Raw genomic sequence first — 19,286 nt, 5'->3', positions numbered from 1 at the left:
GTTCGCACATCCCTTGCGGCGGCCCTGTGCGTATGTATGCGTATATATATATGTATGTATACTAAATATAGTAATAATGCACATATATATATGCCTTAAGTTTTCACCGGCCTGTTATCAACCATTAATATGTGTGCAGACAAAAAAAAAAAAAAAAAAAAAAAAATTTTTTTTTTTTTTCTTCCCTCTGTCTGGGCCCCCCTAGTTTGCCTTTGCGTTAATCCGGCTCTGCTCATGCACCAATACAGAGTCTCAAGGCTTTGATTTGCATTCTCTCAATTTTGTTTAGGTGTGATTTGGCTGCTGCTCCATAAACAAAACATCCATAATCTATTGCTGATCTCATCAATGCCTTATATATATCTATTAATGCCTGCTTATCTGCTCCCCAGTTATATCCAGATATAGCTCTCATTAAATTAACTATTTTTTTGCATTTTATTTCTAGTTTTTCAACATGTAATTTCCATGTACACCTTTCATCGAGCCATATCCCCAAATATTTAAATTCCTTGACTTTTTCTATTGGTTGCCCCATGGGCGCAATTTCCACTGGGGACAGGGGGGACATGTCCCCCCCACTTTTCAAAATCAGGTTTTTGTCCCCCCCACTTTTTATAGTTTAAAAACTAACCGTAGGCTCAGCCTGTAATTGCGAATCATCAAGACACCCTGTGCGAAGGTACTGATGGCCCGGCAGCCCCGCTCCCCTCTCCCCTCCTCCCCTCCCCTCAGTGCCGCTCAAGGCTGATTTATGGTTCCGCGTTAAATTGACGCAGAGCATATGGAGTAGGGGTGCGCGGAGAGCGCAACGCATAGCGCGCGTCGCCGCGTACCCAGGTTCTTCGTCGATTTAACGCAGAACCATAAATCAGCCTTCACAGACAGACAGCCAGGACGCGGCAGCAGCAAAAATGAAGAGGAGCCGGCAGCTCAGTTTAAAATCCAGTTTTGCAGCGGGGCAAAAAAGCAGCAGCACTGCTGTGTTGCAGGTAGGCTGTGCAGAGATGAGTATTGTTACTTTAGAACAATATTACTCCAGTAAAAGTAAAAAGAACTTTGCATTAAAACTACTATTAAAAGCACAATTTATCCAAAACCTTACTCAAGCAAATGTAACTGAGTACTACCCACCTCTGGTTATGTGTGTTGGTATGGAAAGCACATTTTCCCTCTGCTGTTACTTCACTAACTGTAATGTTGGACTTACACCACAGGCTCAAACTCAGAGAGAGGCAGGGGAAAGCAGCAGCAGCAGCAGCAGCACTGTAGTGCAGGTAGGTTAATATGTTGTAAATGGTTAGGTGATTTTGGTTTGTTTATAAGGAAAGGAAGGAATGAACATGATCTATTTTCATATTTCATAGGAGAAATATGTGGAGACAGGTCCAAGTGAAGAAGTGCAGGCAGGCAGGCAGGAACCCAACCATGTTAGCCCAAAAGTGATTGTAGAACAGCATCTCAGCAACAAAACCTTAAGATTTCAAGAGAAGTGGTACTGTGAGTTTCCTTGGCTCCATTATAAACAAGGAGTCAATGGAATCCTATGTTTTTTCTGTGCCCAAGCTTTTGAAAATGAAAAATCAAGCCTGACCAAGAATGCAGATCCAGCATTTTCCCAAAACGGGCAAAAAAAAAAGTTAAAAAGTGTCTAAAAAAGTAAATGCATAGTAAAATTGTTTGATTGTTGGCATTCACACACACATAGTCTTACAAAGCCACACTGCACATCCACGCTACAGCTACACGCACAAATTTGCCGTTCCTACCTGTGTCCCCCCCACCTCTGAAACTAAAGTTTCGCCCTTGGGTTGCCCATATAAACTAAGATTCTGTTCATCTATCTTTTTCTTCCTGGTGAGGTACATATAACAAGTCTTAGCGGTTGAAAATTTGAATCCCCAGTTGTAGGACCATTGTTCTAATTTCAGAATAGCCTCCTTTATCTTTTCCAAAACATTTGTATCATTTCTCCCAAATCCTTCTATTAAAGACTGGTCCGGGCTGGTGGCGCTGCTGGGCTCGGGAGGACCGGCCAAAGAGCTCAGCAGCAACAAGAGCAGCGCCTTCACGCCGCTTCCGCTTTCCGCTTCAGTCAAGGCGCGCCGCTTCGATTTGACTATTAGGGTGCGTCCCAATACTCCCCCTCGCCCTCCTTTTCTTCCCTAACCCTAACTTTTGCGCGTTCCCGTGAAGGTAGTGGTGTCCCAATTCCTCTTTTCACCTAGGGGGAGGGGGCATAACGAGGGCTAGGGGCTGAAAATAGCCCCTTCAAATCGAGGGATTTCAGATGCTGACTTGGCGAGCGAGGGGGTATGAAAAAAAGAGGCTCTGCGTCGATTTGACTCGCCGACCGAAGGCAAACAGGCAGACTGGTCTCAGAGAAATAGAGAGAAATAATCCTGTGACTCGTCAGATTTGTTTTGGATGTTTCTGATATAATAGTCTTCAGAAACCACAAAGTAATCCAGCTGTTATCTGGGTAATTTACACACTTTCAGATAAAGTTGCGGAAGATCACGCCAGAATAAAGGGATTTATGGTTCCGCGTTACACCAACGCAGATCCTACGGCGGAGGTTACGTAACCTACGCCGTAGGCTCTGCGTCGATTTAACGCGGACCCAAGCTCCGGACCCGGCAGACAGAAATCTCTAAATTTCGGAGCAAATTTCTTAACAGGCGTAGCTACAACTGTTAGATTTCATCTATTAAACCAACATATTCCTAAATGATTTATTTCAGCCGGCGTGATTCTCAACAGAGCTGCGTCCCGGGAGAGAGTGTCTCTCCCGGGGCTGACGGAGCAGCCTGACCCGGCGGAGACGTCTCTTCTCGGGCTGTGAGCCGAGACTGCTCCCCGGGGCCGGCGGCTCTTCTCATCTCCGAAAACATCGGGTCAAATTTCTTAACAGGCGTTATTTGGATAAACTGAGCCCCGGTTGGGGATCTTAAGGTTACCATAATACCTGAAAAAATATTAAAACTTAATAAAGTGCCATATTAACAGCGCTACAGCTGAAATTAAAACAGCTTTTGGCTCTCAGCTTCCTGATCAGGTTAGGGATGAAAACGAGGGGGAGTAGGAGAAATGGGACAGGCACCTGGGCCAAGTGCCCTAGATCTCAAGTGCCCTAAAATCTCCCCCTTCTTTTTTAGGGCTTAGGGAAGAAAAGAAGTGCGAGTGGAGAAAAGAAGGGCGAGTGAAGGAGAATTGGGATTGGGCCTTATTGTGTGTCTGACACATTGCGGCGCCCCTCATCTGATTAAAAGTGCTCTAATGTATGGAGATAATGAGACAGCGCTTCCTGTGTTAGTTATTGAGGATTGTGGGTTATTGGATAAGAAATGTAATTACAAGTTTATAAGTGCTGTCTTTAAGTCGAGATCATTTAATGACTATCACAGAGGCTGACACTTCACAGTCTACACTATATCAAATGGCTCATTCCCCCCCAAAGTCAAGGAAACTCATTTTAAATTGATCAATAAAATGTATCCAACCGCTGAATTTTTGACCCCTGTGCTTTTTGTAATCAATTTGAAAAATCACTTGATCACATGTTTCTATTGTGTCCTGTCTCACAAACTTTTTGGCGTGAAATTAGAAATTGGCTATCTTTAAAAATGAATGACGTTCCAAAATTAGAAATCGCTAATATTATTTTTTACATGGATACAATTGACAAATCAGTGTCCTTCTTGGTTAATGTCATTATCTTACTGGCTAAATATCAAACTGTTGTAAATGGAGAAAAATGAAGCCCTCTTTCCAATGTTTTTTTAAATGATTTCAAAGGTTTTTTTGTCTCTATAAATAATATTGAGTCAAATAACTCTGCAAAAAAATTATTAACCGATATATCAAAATATCTTTTATTTTAAGTCTCTTTCTGAAATGTCGATGCTATTTGCTTTAAAATGCTTTACTGTTCCTTTGTTATAAACTTTAATTGTCTACCTAATTTTTTGTGTATATGTCTCTTGTTCATGATACCTCCCAAAATGTTATATTTTCTTATATTATATTTCCTCTACTAGCAGAAAACAAAAACAAAAACAAAAAAACATTACGGCGCCATCTACGTCAAAGGCAGCCTTATTTGATTTGTAGCTACCAAAAAACAAATTTACTCGTTCAAAAAGGGTTCTAATTAATATTATTATTTTTCTTCTTTTTTTATTTTCTGCAGATATATTAATGGTAAATTACTACCAAGTTTGGTTAAAACCTAAAGCATATATATGCATTTTAATACATAAATAATCTAATATATAACATAATGGTTTTTATTTTTTTCAACTGCGTTTGCTCAAAATTGCTTACACAGCCGGATTGTGCGCATGCAATAAGAGTTTTATTTACAAACGCATACAAAAAATTAAAGTAGTTGCAAACGTACTTGCAGGAAATATACCCAATTAAAAAAAAAAAAGCAGTAATGTATGCATCGCATATTTGTCAATCAGAATGTTACAATAAACAAAAAAATTATTGTCAACATTTTTTTCAACTGCGTTTGCTCAAAATTGCTTACATAGCCTTACTCGGGTTGTACGCATGCGTGTTATTATAACGGAGCTGCGTTCCATTACCCCGGAAGTCGGAACTCGGAACTGGGAATGACGTCATAGCCGAGTTATCAGCGTTCCAGTTACAAAGTAGGTAAACAAGTTTGTAGTTCGCATATACCACAGGAAAAATGTAAATTACACTATAGCAGCATATATATGCCGAACAATACTTGTATACGACTGATTTAGTGTGACCAAAACTAGAATGAAGTGCTACGAATTTTTACAGCGCTCTCTTCTACTGTTTACAACCGGGGCAGCCATCTTGGAATGTGAACTCGGGGGTGGTGAAGCTTCTCCCACTTTCCCAGTGGGAAATCCCACTTCGAGGGGCGTTCCAGTTGAAAATTCCGACTGGAACTGGGAAATCCCCACTTCCGAGGACAAATGGAACGCGGCTGTAAAACGCATACAAAAAATAAATAAAAAAATGAAGTACTTGCAAACGTACTAGCAGGAAATAGTTCGGTAAATATCTTTCCAACTTTACCAAACTGAAATAAATATACCCCTTATTTTGAAAAAAAAAAAACAATGCAGTATGTGTCGCATATTTGTCACCCAGAATGTTATAACAAACACAAAAAATATTGTGAAAATGAACCAAATCTGATCTTGGAAATGTATACCACAAAAATCTGACATTTTTCTGCAGTGCCTTTGGTTTTAAATTTAATATAATCCAAAAACACGCACACACTCTGTCAGTTTATAACCTCTAATGCCTGTATCCGTTAGACTCGCTCATTTAGTTCAGGCAGTATCACGGGCTACCTGGTGCAGCTCATAGCAAGGCGGAGTTTGGGGTCCTGAGATCTCTCTTTCCGCCGCACCCGCCATCTTGTAGAGCGCAGGGGTAAGATGTTCTCCTATTTTATTCGGGATTTCTCTTTAATAACGTATCCTTTCGCACGGATTTACATTTAAACACGCGGCGAAAATGCGTTTCTACACCAAACTACGTTGATGTTGGTTGAAAAATGGTCCTAGAGGGAGAAATATCGGTTGAATGTGCAGGAGACTCGCAGCGTGGCTCTCCATGCGGCCCTGGAGCAGCGTCGGTGGAAACAGCGTTTCAGCCTTTCTCTCTTTTAATCACGTTTAAAGACATTAAACCTGCTATATGTCCACGGTTAAAAGTCGTATGTAAGAGCAAAACGATGTGCCTACTGATTCAACTCACCATGGAGGTTTCATTACCCGTTTTAGTCCCAGGATTACGGTTCTAGTCGCCCCACATTAGCAGCTGTAATCAGAACAGGTATTTCTTTCTTTTAAAGATTTAAGTGGCACGTTTTGATAAAGTCACATAATGGTGAAAGGATTTAAGTTAACTATGCTCATACCTCGACAACAAAATATAAATAATTCTGGAAAAAACTTTCTTTTTCCCAAAGTCAACTAATGGACAAAGGTGATATCAGGAGCCCTTAAAATAAATGCAACCAAACTCAATATAGCTCCAATTGATTAAATTATCTTCCTAAATTAATAGGTCTGACAAGATGTCAAGTCCTTAAAAAGCAATCAAATTAACAGATTTACTAGGATTCCGTGTTAATGTTGGGGTGAATTGACGTCTTTGTCTTTATATTCTTCAAAATCTTTTTTGAGTAGACAAACCAGTGGTTTTTTTTTGTAGCCAACTGCAATTACATGAAATCATACTACTTTTAAGATGTGATTTGCAATCCTCAAAATGCACTGGATTTAAATGGTAGAATATCAACAGGCTCTTTTAACTTGTTTCATTTGAAGCCTTTCGTTCACTTCTTAAAAACCGACAACGAAAATCCTTTCGGCACTGCCTGTGTTTTTAAACTACATGTGCCTGTGTTCTTAAATTTTAAATTGTTTCTGAAGTTGTTGTTTTTTTTTTTTTTTTAATATACATATTATTGAAGTCACCACTATTGCACTTTATTTGCTAAACAGTTTGCACTCATTTTAATGTTTATTACGTGATTGCTGTTATTTGTGTGTGGATGTGTGCTGCTGCCTTCCTTGGCCAGGTCACCCTTGGAAAAGAGGTCTTGACCTCAATGGGTCTTTTATCTGGTTAAATAAAGGTGAAATAAAATTTAAAAAAATGTGTATTCTTCTGTTTTGTCTCAGTAATCAGGCATCATGACGAACACCAGAGGCAAGAGGAGGGGGACCCGGTACATGTTCAGCAGGCCATTCCGCAAGCATGGTGAGTTTATTAAATTAGATTTTCTTCCCTGTTCACATCTGGCATAAAATGTAGATTAGTATGGCAGGTTTATTTCTACAGCACATATTAGCAACAAGGCGATTCAAGGTGGTTTACATCATGAAAAGTAAAGAGAAAAGGGAGTTAAAGTGCAAAGGCATATAAAGAAGAGTTATTCTTGAACCAGAGTTTTAGTGTAGTACTTAATATGGTTTAAATCTAAATTCAAAATGGTTAAAATAATTAAGCCAGAAGCAGCTGTAAACAAATTATTTTTTAAAAATCAGTTTGTTCCACATCTGTGGAGCATGAAAGCTGAATGCTGCTGCTTCATGTTTCTGGGGACACAGAGGAGACCTGAACCAGAACACCTGAGAAGTGTGGATGGTTGATATGGCAACAATAATTCTCTGATCTATGTTGGTCCTAAACCATTCAGTGAATCATAAACTAACAGGATTATTTTAAAGTCTATTCTCTGAGAGTCAGAGACCTCAGAACTGGAGGGATGTGATCTACTTTTACTTCTAGCGTGTACTCGGCCAGCAGCATTCTGGATCAGCTGCAGCTATCTGACAGACCTGTGAAGACACAGTTGCAATAACCAAGTTGACTGAAGATGCATGCATGGAGTTTGTCAAGGTCCTGCTGAGACATTAGTCCTTTGATTCTGCAGGTGTTCTTCAGTTGATAGAAGGCCGACTTTGTATTTAATGTCTCTGAAGGTTCTGGTCTGAGTCCATGACTACACCCAGATTTCACAAATCAACATGTAAACAGATGAGTTTAAATGTGAAACTGTTTAGAGCAGGGGTGGGCAATCCTGGTGCCGGTGTCCTACACATTTTAGAAGTTTCCTTACTTTGAACACACCTGATTCTAATTAATGTTCGTCATCAGCTTGTCATCCAGGTCTGCACAATTCTGTTAATGACACAGTCACTTGTATCATGGTGCAATGAAGCAGGGAAACATCTAAAACCTGCTGGACACCGGCCCTCAAGGACCAGGATTGAGGACCCCTGGTTTAGGGGATCTAGGTTGCATATGACCCGATTCAGTGTTATGCGTTTTTTGTGCGTGCTGGGTTATCAGCCATCACGCAAAATAAACTGATTTGTGTAGACTGTATTTTAGATTGCCTCTAAACCAACATAATATACTGATTTGGCCAATCTGTAGCTTTAAGGATGTTAAAGTGCTTTATGAAGGGCAGCAGTGATGCCAAGAAAACCAGTTTCTACTCATAAGCAATGTGAGCCATGACATTTTTTTATTTTTTTTTTTGCCTTTTCATCAGATAGGTGTTGGCTGACTTTGAGGTTAATTGTATTTAACCACTGGAAGTTCATCGCAACATTCTCTATTTTAAATTCTTTTTTTTTTCTTAATATAAATTCAATTATGATGCATTCTTATGTGACTTATTGAGAGCGTTCCACTTCTGACCGGGTCACCTAAGCCATGAATAAGGTCCAGTCTCTGTATACAGTAAAAGTAAATGTCCTAATTTACAGTGAAGTGACAGGTCCACAATTATTATTAGTCCATGACGGCTCAATCTGACTTCTTCTGCTTCACAGGCCCCATCCCCCTGTCCGTATATATGCGCATCTACAAGAAAGGAGACATCGTTGATATCAAGGTGAGTTAAGTTGCTCAATATCAAACCTTTATGCAGGTGGTGGTAAGTCTCCAAGTATAAACAGAATTACAGTCTTTTTTTTTTTTTTTTTATTGTGGGTGCATTGATTAAAAACTACACACCATTGTTCTTTCCAGGTTTGTAATAAAAACATAAAGATGAAATTTTTTACATTTTACAGAAAAATTGTGTTTTATAGTAAACTTAAGCAAAACATTTTCACTTACACTCATCTTTATTGATCCCTTTGGGATCTCTCCCTCTGTGCAATTCAATTTGCTTTACATGAAATGGGTAATTGTCACTGCCACGCAAGGAAAGACAATAGTTTAATGAAGAAATGGTGCCTTTTATTGAAATAAGGATGAATTCAGTTTCAAATTAGGCTGAATTCAGAAAATAAAACGCCCAATAATAATAAAGCCCTTCATGCTGTGGAGAATACGAATGAAAAATATTGAATTAGGATGGTAAATTTACTGATATGATTTCGTTCTTTTTATTTTCTTCCCAGGGCACAGGTACCATTCAGAGAGGAATGCCTCATAAGTGCTACCATGGCAAGACAGGGCGTGTCTACAATGTAACCCAACATGCTGTCGGCATCATTGTCAACAAGCAGGTCAAGTGAGTAGGACGTGGCATTTATTTTGTGATGTGAATATTCATGTACTTTTTGTTGTCAGCATAATTAAGGTCCTTATATGCTTTTACATTTGACTCATGACTCTTTTTTTTTTTTTTTTTTTTTTTAAACTGTAGACTTGGCAGGTGTTTCCTGCAGGATGAGAGACTAAATACATCCCACATGTAGTTAAAGTGCACACCAGTAGCCAGGTTGTGCCAATTATGATTTAACTTGACGAAGACCCCCCACTACCATCACCACACACACTCCATGGCCCGCACTCACATTACTCCAGTTTATTGTGTTCGAGCACAATTACCACCTTAATGTTTGTCATCATGTCATTACATTAGCACCGGTTTCCGTTCAAAGTGCGCTCAGAGAATTGAGACAATGGAGAACAGCACATGTTATGGCAGTACTACTGACTTTGTGTTTTCAATTATTTTTTGTTTTAGTTTTTCTGGCTGGATGCAGCCTCATGTTTTTTTTCTGCATTAAATGATTGTCACAAGAAACTTGCTTGTAAATGCCAGTCAGGCTAAGGTGAGGACTGGTGTTTGAGCACATGGCACATAACTTCAGTCTTGAGTTTTGGCAGCGTTTTAAGTAAAATTGTTTTATTTTTGCTATATTGTATTTGATTTTGTTAAATGTGACACTTCATCTGATAACCCCCATCTTCACTTTGCCACCTGGAACATTTCATGTCCTCAGTGGTCATTCATGTGGGGCAAAGTAGTTCATCCTTACGCAGTCCAGCCTAACTCTCTGTTTGGACCTGGGGCTGCGTTGATGAAACAATACCGAAGTACAGATTTTTAGATGGCATGATGGCCAAATTGGAGCCACGGCCACCTGGAGAAGTGCTTTATGTATACAATTGATAATGTTTTCTCCATTTTTGTCAGGGGCAAGATCCTGGCCAAGAGGATCAATGTGCGCATTGAGCATGTGAAGCACTCAAAAAGCAGGGACAGCTTCCTGCAGCGCGTCAAAGAGAACGAGGCCAAGAAACTCGAGGCCAAGCAGAAAGGCACCTGGGTGGAGCTGAAACGCCAGGTATGAGCTGATTAGTAACGAGTTGGTTACTTATTGTAACTGGAGTCGACTGTAAAAAAAAAAAAGCAGATCAAATGAAAATTGGATAATGCGCCTGTAAATAATCAGTGAAGGAAAACATTAATTTGCAGAGTTAAGATGGTAAGCGATGATATCCGGGCTATGATCATCCATCAGGTGGCAACACTGAAATCTTAATATTTGAGTCCCCAAATCTCACTACACTGTAACCCATCTTGAATCATCAACCAATTATTTTTGAATTTGAGTAATTTATGGTTAATTTTTGTCCCTACAGCCTGCTCCTCCCCGCGATGCTCACTTCGTCAGCACCAAGAAAAATGAGCCACAGCTGCTGGAGCCCATCCCCTACGAGTTCATGGCATAAAGTCCTCAACAAAATAAAACATTTGTACACACGCTCCTAGTCAACGCGTCTTTCCTTCACACATTTGATAGTGCAGAATGCTGTGACGAGCCATCGCCCTGTGATGATTGCTCAAGATGAAATCAAAGCAATTAATTTCACCAGTGAATTGAGAGCGATTGGCTCATGTATCACAAGCATTTCCTGCACATCTGTAGCTACCAGATATGATTTGCATTTAATACACGATAAAAGTTTTATCAAGGTGTACAATGTCAATGGATTTGTACAAAGCTCTGGATTTTGAACTATTTTATCCAAAAGTACCAACAACCCTGACATTCAGATAATTATTAAATGGAAAAGAGCCTGAAAGTGACAGTGTGTTTCAACAGTGGCCTTAAATCTCAACTGTTAAAAGAGGCTTTGAATCATCACTTTCTAAAAGCTGAACCATGAAATATCAGTTAACTAAAATAGTTGGTGACAATTATGTAAATCAAATTCTGTACTTAAATTTTAGACATGTCATGTATTTTAACTAAAAATTATAGGAATTCTTTACAGAGTTGAAAAATGCCTTTAACATGAAATTGTCTGTTTCTGTAAAACAAATACTTTGACCACGTGTTTAGTGCATAACTTCCTCATGGCAGCCAGTTGCAGAGTCAACTGATTTACAGGAATTCACCTTAAACCCCCACGTTTAATGCATCCCCAAAGTTTCAAAAGATATTACACAGCTGGAGTTTTTGGTAAACATTTTGTGAAAGGAAAAGTGCACAAACTTTAAGCCAACTGAATAACCCCCCTCCAGTCCGAGAGAATTTAAGGGGATATTTTTAGAGGGAGTTTTCAAAGGGAAATAAGCTGTTCAGGGATTTGATATTTATACCAGTGGTTCCCAGCACACCCTGATACAAATACATGAGTCATTAACAAAGTTGTGGGGAGCTTGATAAGAGTTGGCTGTGTTGCCGCAGAGAGACATCTCAAAACCTGCAGGACTGCGACCAGGGACCAGGGCTGGGACACAGACCTGGACCATTAACAACACTAGGTGGCAGTGTGCAGCAAAGTAATGGGTTGGTAAACGGACCAGGCATCTGCTGGGAAACGGCATAATGATGTGTTTAATAATATATGGATATGTATCGTTTACTTCTGTTAATAGGTTGTATTTACTTTCCAGATCTGTGACAGATCTAGTTTTAGGTGTAAAGCATAAATGCAGGTATTTATTGAGCAATTCCTAAACTATAACCACCAGGAAGATCATTTTTCACATCTGCATCTGCACAGCATTTTATCACATTAAGATTTTTTTTTTTGTCTCTCGCTTAGATGTTTTCCATGTTTTATTTCTAAAATGGAGAGTTGCAAATATAAATGAGTTTGATTATGCAGCAAAACTGAAAAAAAATTAAAAAGAAAAATCAAATGTATTAAATCTACATTTCTGATGAGTCAAAACATTTTTGTGTATGTCAAAATGTAAATGGATGATTTCCCTGTAATTACGTTAACTTTTAACATGTTTAAACTTTATATTTTATATATTATTATTTATATTTTATATTATATCCATAATATCCTTGACTCCAGATTATGTATTAAATTAGTTGAGCTATAGTTTGGTTTTGTTCTCTACATGATTGTGTTCTTAACTTTTTGGGTCTTTTTGGTGTTTTTTTTTTGCTTGAAAAGACATTTATTTTTTTAAATCTCTTGCTCTACGTAGAAAAATAAGAATTTATATGATGGGTCATATCTGTGTTTGTGTATGTACGGAGCACTTAATGCATGCTGTTTAATCAGTGGTGGCTGAATGGCTGGCTGGTTATGTGACAAATAGGTTATCTCATTCCACCTCAGTACTTTATCCAATATTTGCACAAATTAGCACCAGTTTGCAGAGATAGAGCAGACAAGAAATGAGTCAGTTCAAAGAACCAGTATTTTCATTTCTATATAGACATAACTAATTTTTTCTTTTTTTTATCAAAAGAAAATATTAAATTAATCCATCCTCAATGGAGGAGCTTGTTTTGCAAAAAAAGTATTCTGCAAATTAAGAAAATTAGTATTACAATCCTCCTATGAGCAAAGGGTCTTTCTTTCTGTGCCTCCAGAACCCTGCTGGCCCGAGGTCAGGGAAATTCAGACATCAGCTTTATCAGGACAGAGTAATAAGTGTCCAACAACCTGAGGAGATAAAACCAAGAAAAACTGATGGAAGAACAAAATGCAATCAATCAATGAGCAGGTTGGCAGCCAAAGCCCTTGGTATTGATTGGCAAGGTCTGGATTTAGCTTGAAGTATTCAGATAACTGGAGCCTTATCTGCAAAACTGTGTTTATTCTCACAAGTTTAACACATGAGGAAACTGATTACAAGTCCTTAATTGAATTTTTTAACCAGTTTTTAAAGATCTGATCTGTTGGGTTTTCCTGTTGTCATATTCATCTTGGCTAAACATCCACAGTACCTCCTTCATGTGTGTGTGTCTGTGTTTCAGTGACGCACTACTATAGCATCATGTGTGGAACTGAATCATGGAAGTTACTGATTGAAGAAAGAAAAGGTAAATAAAAGAAGAGAGAGAGAAAGAGAGCAAGCAAGCGAGTGGGAGGAGGGCAGAGAGACCAGGCTTGTGGATAAAAGCTGTGGAGCACTATGAACTCCTTAATCACACACGTTTGACACACACAGATTGAGTCTGTCAACTCAGACAGCAGTTCGGAGCAGCTGTATCGACCCAAGTGTTACATATTAACCACACACACACATGCAAACAGTAGATAATAGGACATGTCCGTGCACAAAAGTTTTGCGTGGACTACTATATGACATGATCTGGACATATGATATTTCAGCACTACCAGCCATCCCAGATCACCTGATTTACTCTGAGTAGGACTGAGAGAAATGGTTTAGTTTCTGTTTGTAGACCTGGAGCTACAGCTATGCATAACAATTTAGACTTCAGAGTCAGTTTCATTAACTGACCACATGAAGTACCCATAAAAAAAAGCATTATTCTGGGTCATAATCATTAAATCTGGAATGAGAGGTCACTGATCTAAAAGGAGCACTGAAGCATGGCACGAAATGGAAAATGCACATGTAATCTACAAATAATGAAGACGATATGGACATCTTACAATAGTGTTTGAAGTGAATTGCTCTTATCACTGAGCTGTGAAGAGCAGAAAGAAGATTTTTGAACATTCCTCTTTATTAGGGTGTGTGCAGGGTGTCTGTGGATCAGAGTTGGTTGGATCTACAGCTCCACCAGATGATTAAGTGCCTTTGGGCAAGATGGTTAACTTCAATGTCCTCCCCAAGCAACCTCTGTATGGTCATGTGATTATGCATAGACTGCAAAAACTCAGTTCTAAGGAACCCACCCCCCCCCCCTTTGTTCCAACTATTTTAGACCATAAAATGTTTTATTTCTCTAATGACAAAGCTATTTTACTTAAAAATAAGACTATTTTTACTAGATTTATGGATATTAGGATTATTTCTAGAGGTCCTTCTTTTGCAGTGTATTTAAAAAGACCATTTACGCCAAGAATAGATAGGTGCAAAACTCTTAATTTTATTTCCTGCATGTTGATTGAACCAGTTTTGCACATCTCAATGGATTTATCCACATTTAAGGCCTCACCATTCCTTCCTTTCTCCTTGTTCTTCAGTAAAAAAAGTCATCAATGGTAAATAAAGTAATATTTGTGATGCAAGTGGGCACGTGATGCGGTGCCTGCACATGGGAGAGGCCTAAAGCTTTGGCAAAGACACAAGTAACTCACACTGCAGGTCAAACAGAGCGCATGCTGTATCTCTGTGGTTGATAGTCCGGGTGAGAGCTGGTGTGGTTATCAGAGACAGCCAGGTGTATGACCATATATGTGGATATTGGGCCAGCTGTATTGATCCTGTCCCATTCAGCACTGGCGGAAGTGGAGGTGATAAGTGTCAACTGACCCAGGCATGCATACCTGAAGCGTGGGAGGGCACTGAGGTAACGCCCAACAGGCTCTCAATAGGCCTTGTTCACAAAAGTCAGTCAAAGGTTTCACATGAGAGCAGGACATGGGTGCAGAGGGTGATCTGGAATGTTTAGACAAGCAGATAGTGGCACTGAATTGTCCAGGGTTTTTTTTTTTTGTAATTTAATGCATGGCTCATACTACTTAAGACCTCGGTGTATGTATGTATGTATGTATGTATGTATGTATGTATGTATGTATGTATGTATGTATGTATGTATGTATGTATGTATGTATGTATGTATGTATGTATGTATGTATGTATGTATGTATATGTATGTATATGTATATATATATATATATATATATATATATATATATATATATATATATATATATATATATATATATATATATATATATATACACACACAAACACACATTTATTTCCCAATTTTTTTAAACATGTTGCCATCAGATTCAAAATAAGCTAGTATTTTTCATTAAAATACTAGAAAAATATCTTTTTTTTTGTTTCATTGTGTTGAAAACATGGATTAATGAGTTTAGCAAATCAGAGCATGTGATTTTATTCAAATCTTGCTTAATTTACAAAGTCCTCATTTCACAAATGAAAAACTGGGGTCAAAAGCAATACTTGCTCGATTTATTAATAATCTGCTGTTCAATCCAGTTCTCCCTTTTTGTTATTAATAGTGGTGATTCTTTCTTTCCAATGTTACACAATCCTGCTTTACATAGTTTCCTTGTTTGCAGGTTACAAAGGATCTCCCTGCAGACCAACCAGTTCCGACCGTAATAAATCATCTCTATCAGAGAACGTTATTAAAGGAGTGATAAGTTTAAGATTAGAGGGCTAAATTCTGAGTGTGTCTGATTAATGGAGACAGCCAGTCGCCTCTCTCCCAGAGTCTGCACCAAACAGCAGATCTGCAGCCTGTAAAGCCTGAATTATGGTTCTGCGTTAAATCGACGCAGACCCTACGCCGTGAGGGTACGCACCGTACGTGCTCGTTGCCGCGTAACTTACGGCGTAGGCTCTGCGTTGGTCGCAGAACCTTACGGAGTCGAAGTGACACTTTTAAAGCTTCTATCAATCAGTGTGGAGGAAAGTACCACCGAAATCACTATTAAACTCAGTAGCTTAAATGGTTACCCCTTAGTACTTCAAGGTAAGCAATGGGAGGCTTGTAAAAGCTTCTTTTAAAAATATAAACTCTTCAATTATTGTTTTAATATGAAAAAATAACAATAATGAAGCAAGACACCCCCTTCCTAGTGGACATGGTACATTCCAATTAGATAAAGCAGGGACAGGTGAGTTTATGATTGTGGGTCATTCAGTGTCCCGCCGTCCTTCAAGACTAATTATTTTGTCTGTAATTAAAACAATACATCTAAAAACTCACAATAAAGATGGGTGAGAGCGTTAACGTTCAGAAAACGTATGTTTGCTCATTTTTTGAGTGTAACGCTAGATTCAGTAGGTCGTGGAAACTAGAGGCTCATCTGTGCAAACACACAGGCTTGGTAAGTGATGCACAAATGCTGAAAGTCAAATGGAGCACATGCAAATAATTGAAAGGAGATTAATACTGCTTGATGTGTATGACTGACTAATGATGGTCATTAAATGTGACTGAATTTGGGCATCCCTGATGTTAGAAACCATTTTCCTGTGCAAAGTGTGACAAGAGCTTCTGCACTCGCTATCAGCTCACCAGACATGAGCTCAATCATAGCGGGGAGAAGCCACACAAGTAAGCCACCATATTCTGACTCGAAATGTAGCTTTTGAATGTTTTTTGTCATTTATTTGTTAACCCTGAACCTGCTCTGCTCCTCAGATGCCTGGTTGATGGATGCTCCGAGGCCTTTGTCACAAATGCCAGCCTGAAGAACCACATGATTCGACTCCATGACCACCAGAAACGGCTGTATCAAGTAGAGTTTAAGGGGGGGGGGACGGATTAATGCTTTGAGATGAGCACTAGCATTCTTAGGTGTGTTTATGCTTTTTCTTCAGTGTGATCATGAGGGTTGTGGAAAGAATTTTGGCAAGAAGAAACAACTCAAATCTCACAAAAGTGAACATGACCAGCTTCTATATCAGTGAGTGTGTGCTTCTAACTGCTTGAACAACTTAAAATATGTATCAATCTTTGGTCACCTCACAATTGTATTTTCCTCTTTGACTATAGCTGTACTGTCAGTGGATGTAAACGGGAATTTCCCAGTTGTGGGAAACTGAAGCACCATGAGCGAGTACATGAAGGTTTGTTTGTGACCATACTGTGTAAATGTGTGTGTGCATTGATGTAAATCTTGGCCTCTCTACTACAGGTTATCCTTGTAATAAGGAAGACTGTCCTTTCAAGGGGAAAACATGGACAGAACTTGTGAAGCACACAAAGGAGCATAAAGGTATACATTCTATGCTTGATTGGATCACTTTTTTTTTTGTGTAATGCTCACTTTTTGGATTATGCTGAAACATAAATTACTGTTTGTTTCTACTTTTGCCTTCAGTCAAGCTGCCATGTGGGGAGTGCAAAAAGCTCTTCAACAACAGCTGGTTTTTGAGCCGGCATGTGCTGTACCTCCACTCTGGGAAGAAGAAGTTGTTTTCATGCCCCCGTGAAGGTTGTGATAAGAAGTTCACTCGTCATCTCAAGTTGGAGAGTCATGTAGTTGGAGAGCATAAGGGGAAGAAATCGTTCAGTTGTCCCCATGCTAACTGCGGGAAGAGCTTTGCCATGAAAGTAAGTAATGGCTTCACACGCCAAATGGTGTGTTCTGGTTCAGGCACATGACTGTTTCTAAATAACAAACATCCTGCTATAAACCCAAAGGCAATTCAGCTTGGACTTGGTTGAAGGCCTGTTGAGCTACATTAGTCTGTTCAAACTGTGCAGAAGTGTGTGGATCATGTGCTGCTTATAAAGGTTGGATTGGGTAAACTGAAGCAGATATATTTGAGAAACTGAAATGATGGAAACATGATCTTAAGATTTTTATAAAAAATATTAAATTAAATGCAGGTAAAATAACTTTGTACTGTATAGCATTGATAGGATGAAAGTCAATACACGAACCCAAGTTAATTTGAACTACTGATGTAATTATTAAACAAAACAGAAAAATGAAATGAGAATGCATTTCTAAAAACTTAACTGTACTGTATGTGAAATTTTGTGAACTCTCCATCTACTGCTCTCTTGAAACAAATGGTCAATTACAAGAAGAAAATGACAGCATCTTCTGAAGTACAGGCCCTTGCATTTAGCCTGTGTAGATCCCACCACGGGAACTCGAATAGTTTGTACTGAAGTGTACCGAGAACCGTTGGCTCTTGTCATTAGTGAAACAAAATGTATTCATGTACATGCCAATTCTCATTTTCTTAAATAAATGTATCATGAAAGTGTAATGCAAGCAGACATGTGCCAAGAATAAACTAAATTAACTCCCCAGGAAAGCCTAAGGCGCCATGAAGTGGCTCATTCCCCTGCGAAGGCAAAGCTGAAGGTAAAGTGTCCATGTCTTTTCTTTTTAAAGTATCTATCCAACAACAAACATGATATTTATCCTATCCTTTCAGAAACAGCGTCCTAAAGCCCGGCCCAGCCGTGTAGCAGAGGAGGCTGCAGCCAATAAAGAAGAAACAAACAAGCTTGCTGGGAAGCTACTCACTGCAACTTTAGATGATAAACCTTGAAGCTGCACTCAAAATATGCTTGTCTGTGTACACTAATGCTAAAATATCACATTTCTGTTACTTTCTCTCACCAAGTATCAATAAATACTCACTTAAGCACAATGGCAATTGTTTCATAGTTTGTTTGTTTTTTTCCCTTAAAAAGATTGACTTGGGACTTTTAAGACTTTTACAACAATACAGCAAGAGCATGGTTTACAGCGTCAGGACTTCTATAGGTACCTCCAGGTCAGACACCATTTTAATGAAAACATAGCTGGGACACACGAGTTAGAAAAGATGGGAGTGCTAGAAGTGTTTAAGAAAGCAAGTAATTCATCAGTATGTACCAAGGTTGTGTCCAAACTGTACTGTGGGCTTCGCGAAGCCAGTTCCCACAATTCATTGTATGTCAAACAGAAATGGGAAAAGGAATGTGGTCTCTCTCTCACTGCAGATGAGTGGCTAAAATTATGTACATTGCAGTGGCAGACATCATGCTCAAAAACATGGCGAGAATATTGTTGGAAAAATTTGTTACGATTTTCCATTACACCCCTGCAGCAACGGGCATTAATACCAAACGCAAGTTGTTGGAGAGCTTGTGGAAAAAGTGAAGCTAACCACTTTCATATCTTTTGGGAATGCCCAGTCCTGACTATTGGAAAGAGATACATTGTCATCTGGAAGCTGTTTTTGGGATAAATATTCCTCATAGATTTGACACCATGTATCTAGGGAATATCACTTTTGATGGATGGGATCATAGGGATAAAAAAGTCTTGCTTATACTCTTGGCTGCATGTAAAAAGACTATTTCAAGAAGGTGGCTAAAACCAGATCCACCTACAATAGAAGAATTGGTTAGATGTGTCTCGAGATATATATATGCCATGGAAAAATCGTCCTTCTCTCTCAAAATACAAACAGAATTTTTACAAGATGTGGTCTAAATGGACTGGTTATGTCAAACATAAGATCAGATTTTTGCTGATTAACCTTATCGTGTTACTGAATAATTTTGTACATTTTATTTTACTTTTGAGAAATGTGATATGTGGAGACCCCCCATGTTCGATTGGTTCTTATAATATAAATCTAT

The 19,286-nt window shown here is 38.9% G+C and overlaps 2 protein-coding genes across 2 annotated transcripts; both read left to right on the top strand.

The window, feature by feature from the left end:
* The first annotated feature begins 5,355 nt into the window (after positions 1-5,355).
* rpl21 (ribosomal protein L21) lies at positions 5,356-10,523 on the top strand. The gene is made up of 6 exons (XM_061713125.1): positions 5,356-5,430; positions 6,690-6,768; positions 8,352-8,413; positions 8,928-9,040; positions 9,953-10,103; positions 10,402-10,523. Exons 2-6 carry the CDS (start codon positions 6,702-6,704, stop codon positions 10,489-10,491), a joined length of 483 nt encoding a protein of 160 aa, XP_061569109.1. The 5' UTR covers positions 5,356-5,430; positions 6,690-6,701; the 3' UTR covers positions 10,492-10,523.
* Positions 10,524-15,807: 5,284 nt separating this feature from the next.
* On the top strand, positions 15,808-18,267 carry gtf3ab (general transcription factor IIIA, b). Its single transcript, XM_061713508.1, has 9 exons — positions 15,808-16,017; positions 16,153-16,247; positions 16,335-16,431; positions 16,514-16,599; positions 16,689-16,762; positions 16,831-16,911; positions 17,017-17,249; positions 17,962-18,015; positions 18,089-18,267. The coding sequence occupies exons 1-9, from the start codon at positions 15,904-15,906 to the stop codon at positions 18,203-18,205; spliced, it is 951 nt and encodes a 316-aa protein (XP_061569492.1). The 5' UTR covers positions 15,808-15,903; the 3' UTR covers positions 18,206-18,267.
* The last annotated feature ends 1,019 nt before the right edge of the window (positions 18,268-19,286 follow it).

Source organism: Cololabis saira, chromosome 22 (assembly GCF_033807715.1).
Source record: "Cololabis saira isolate AMF1-May2022 chromosome 22, fColSai1.1, whole genome shotgun sequence".
Taxonomy (NCBI): Eukaryota; Metazoa; Chordata; class Actinopteri; order Beloniformes; family Belonidae; genus Cololabis; species Cololabis saira.
This window is presented reverse-complemented; position numbering and strand designations above follow the sequence as displayed.

Excerpts from the sequence above, each read along its gene's own strand:
- gtf3ab (XM_061713508.1), top strand. The coding sequence starts at position 15,904 with ATGGGTGAGAGCGTTAACGTTCAGAAAACGTATGTTTGCTCATTTTTT. Across the intron at positions 16,600-16,688 it reads CATGACCAGCTTCTATATCA|CTGTACTGTCAGTGGATGTA; the intron begins GTGAGTGTGTGC and ends CTTTGACTATAG. Across the intron at positions 18,016-18,088 it reads CTGCGAAGGCAAAGCTGAAG|AAACAGCGTCCTAAAGCCCG; the intron begins GTAAAGTGTCCA and ends CTATCCTTTCAG.
- rpl21 (XM_061713125.1), top strand. The coding sequence starts at position 6,702 with ATGACGAACACCAGAGGCAAGAGGAGGGGGACCCGGTACATGTTCAGC. Across the intron at positions 6,769-8,351 it reads CAGGCCATTCCGCAAGCATG|GCCCCATCCCCCTGTCCGTA; the intron begins GTGAGTTTATTA and ends TCTGCTTCACAG. Across the intron at positions 8,414-8,927 it reads GAGACATCGTTGATATCAAG|GGCACAGGTACCATTCAGAG; the intron begins GTGAGTTAAGTT and ends TTTTCTTCCCAG.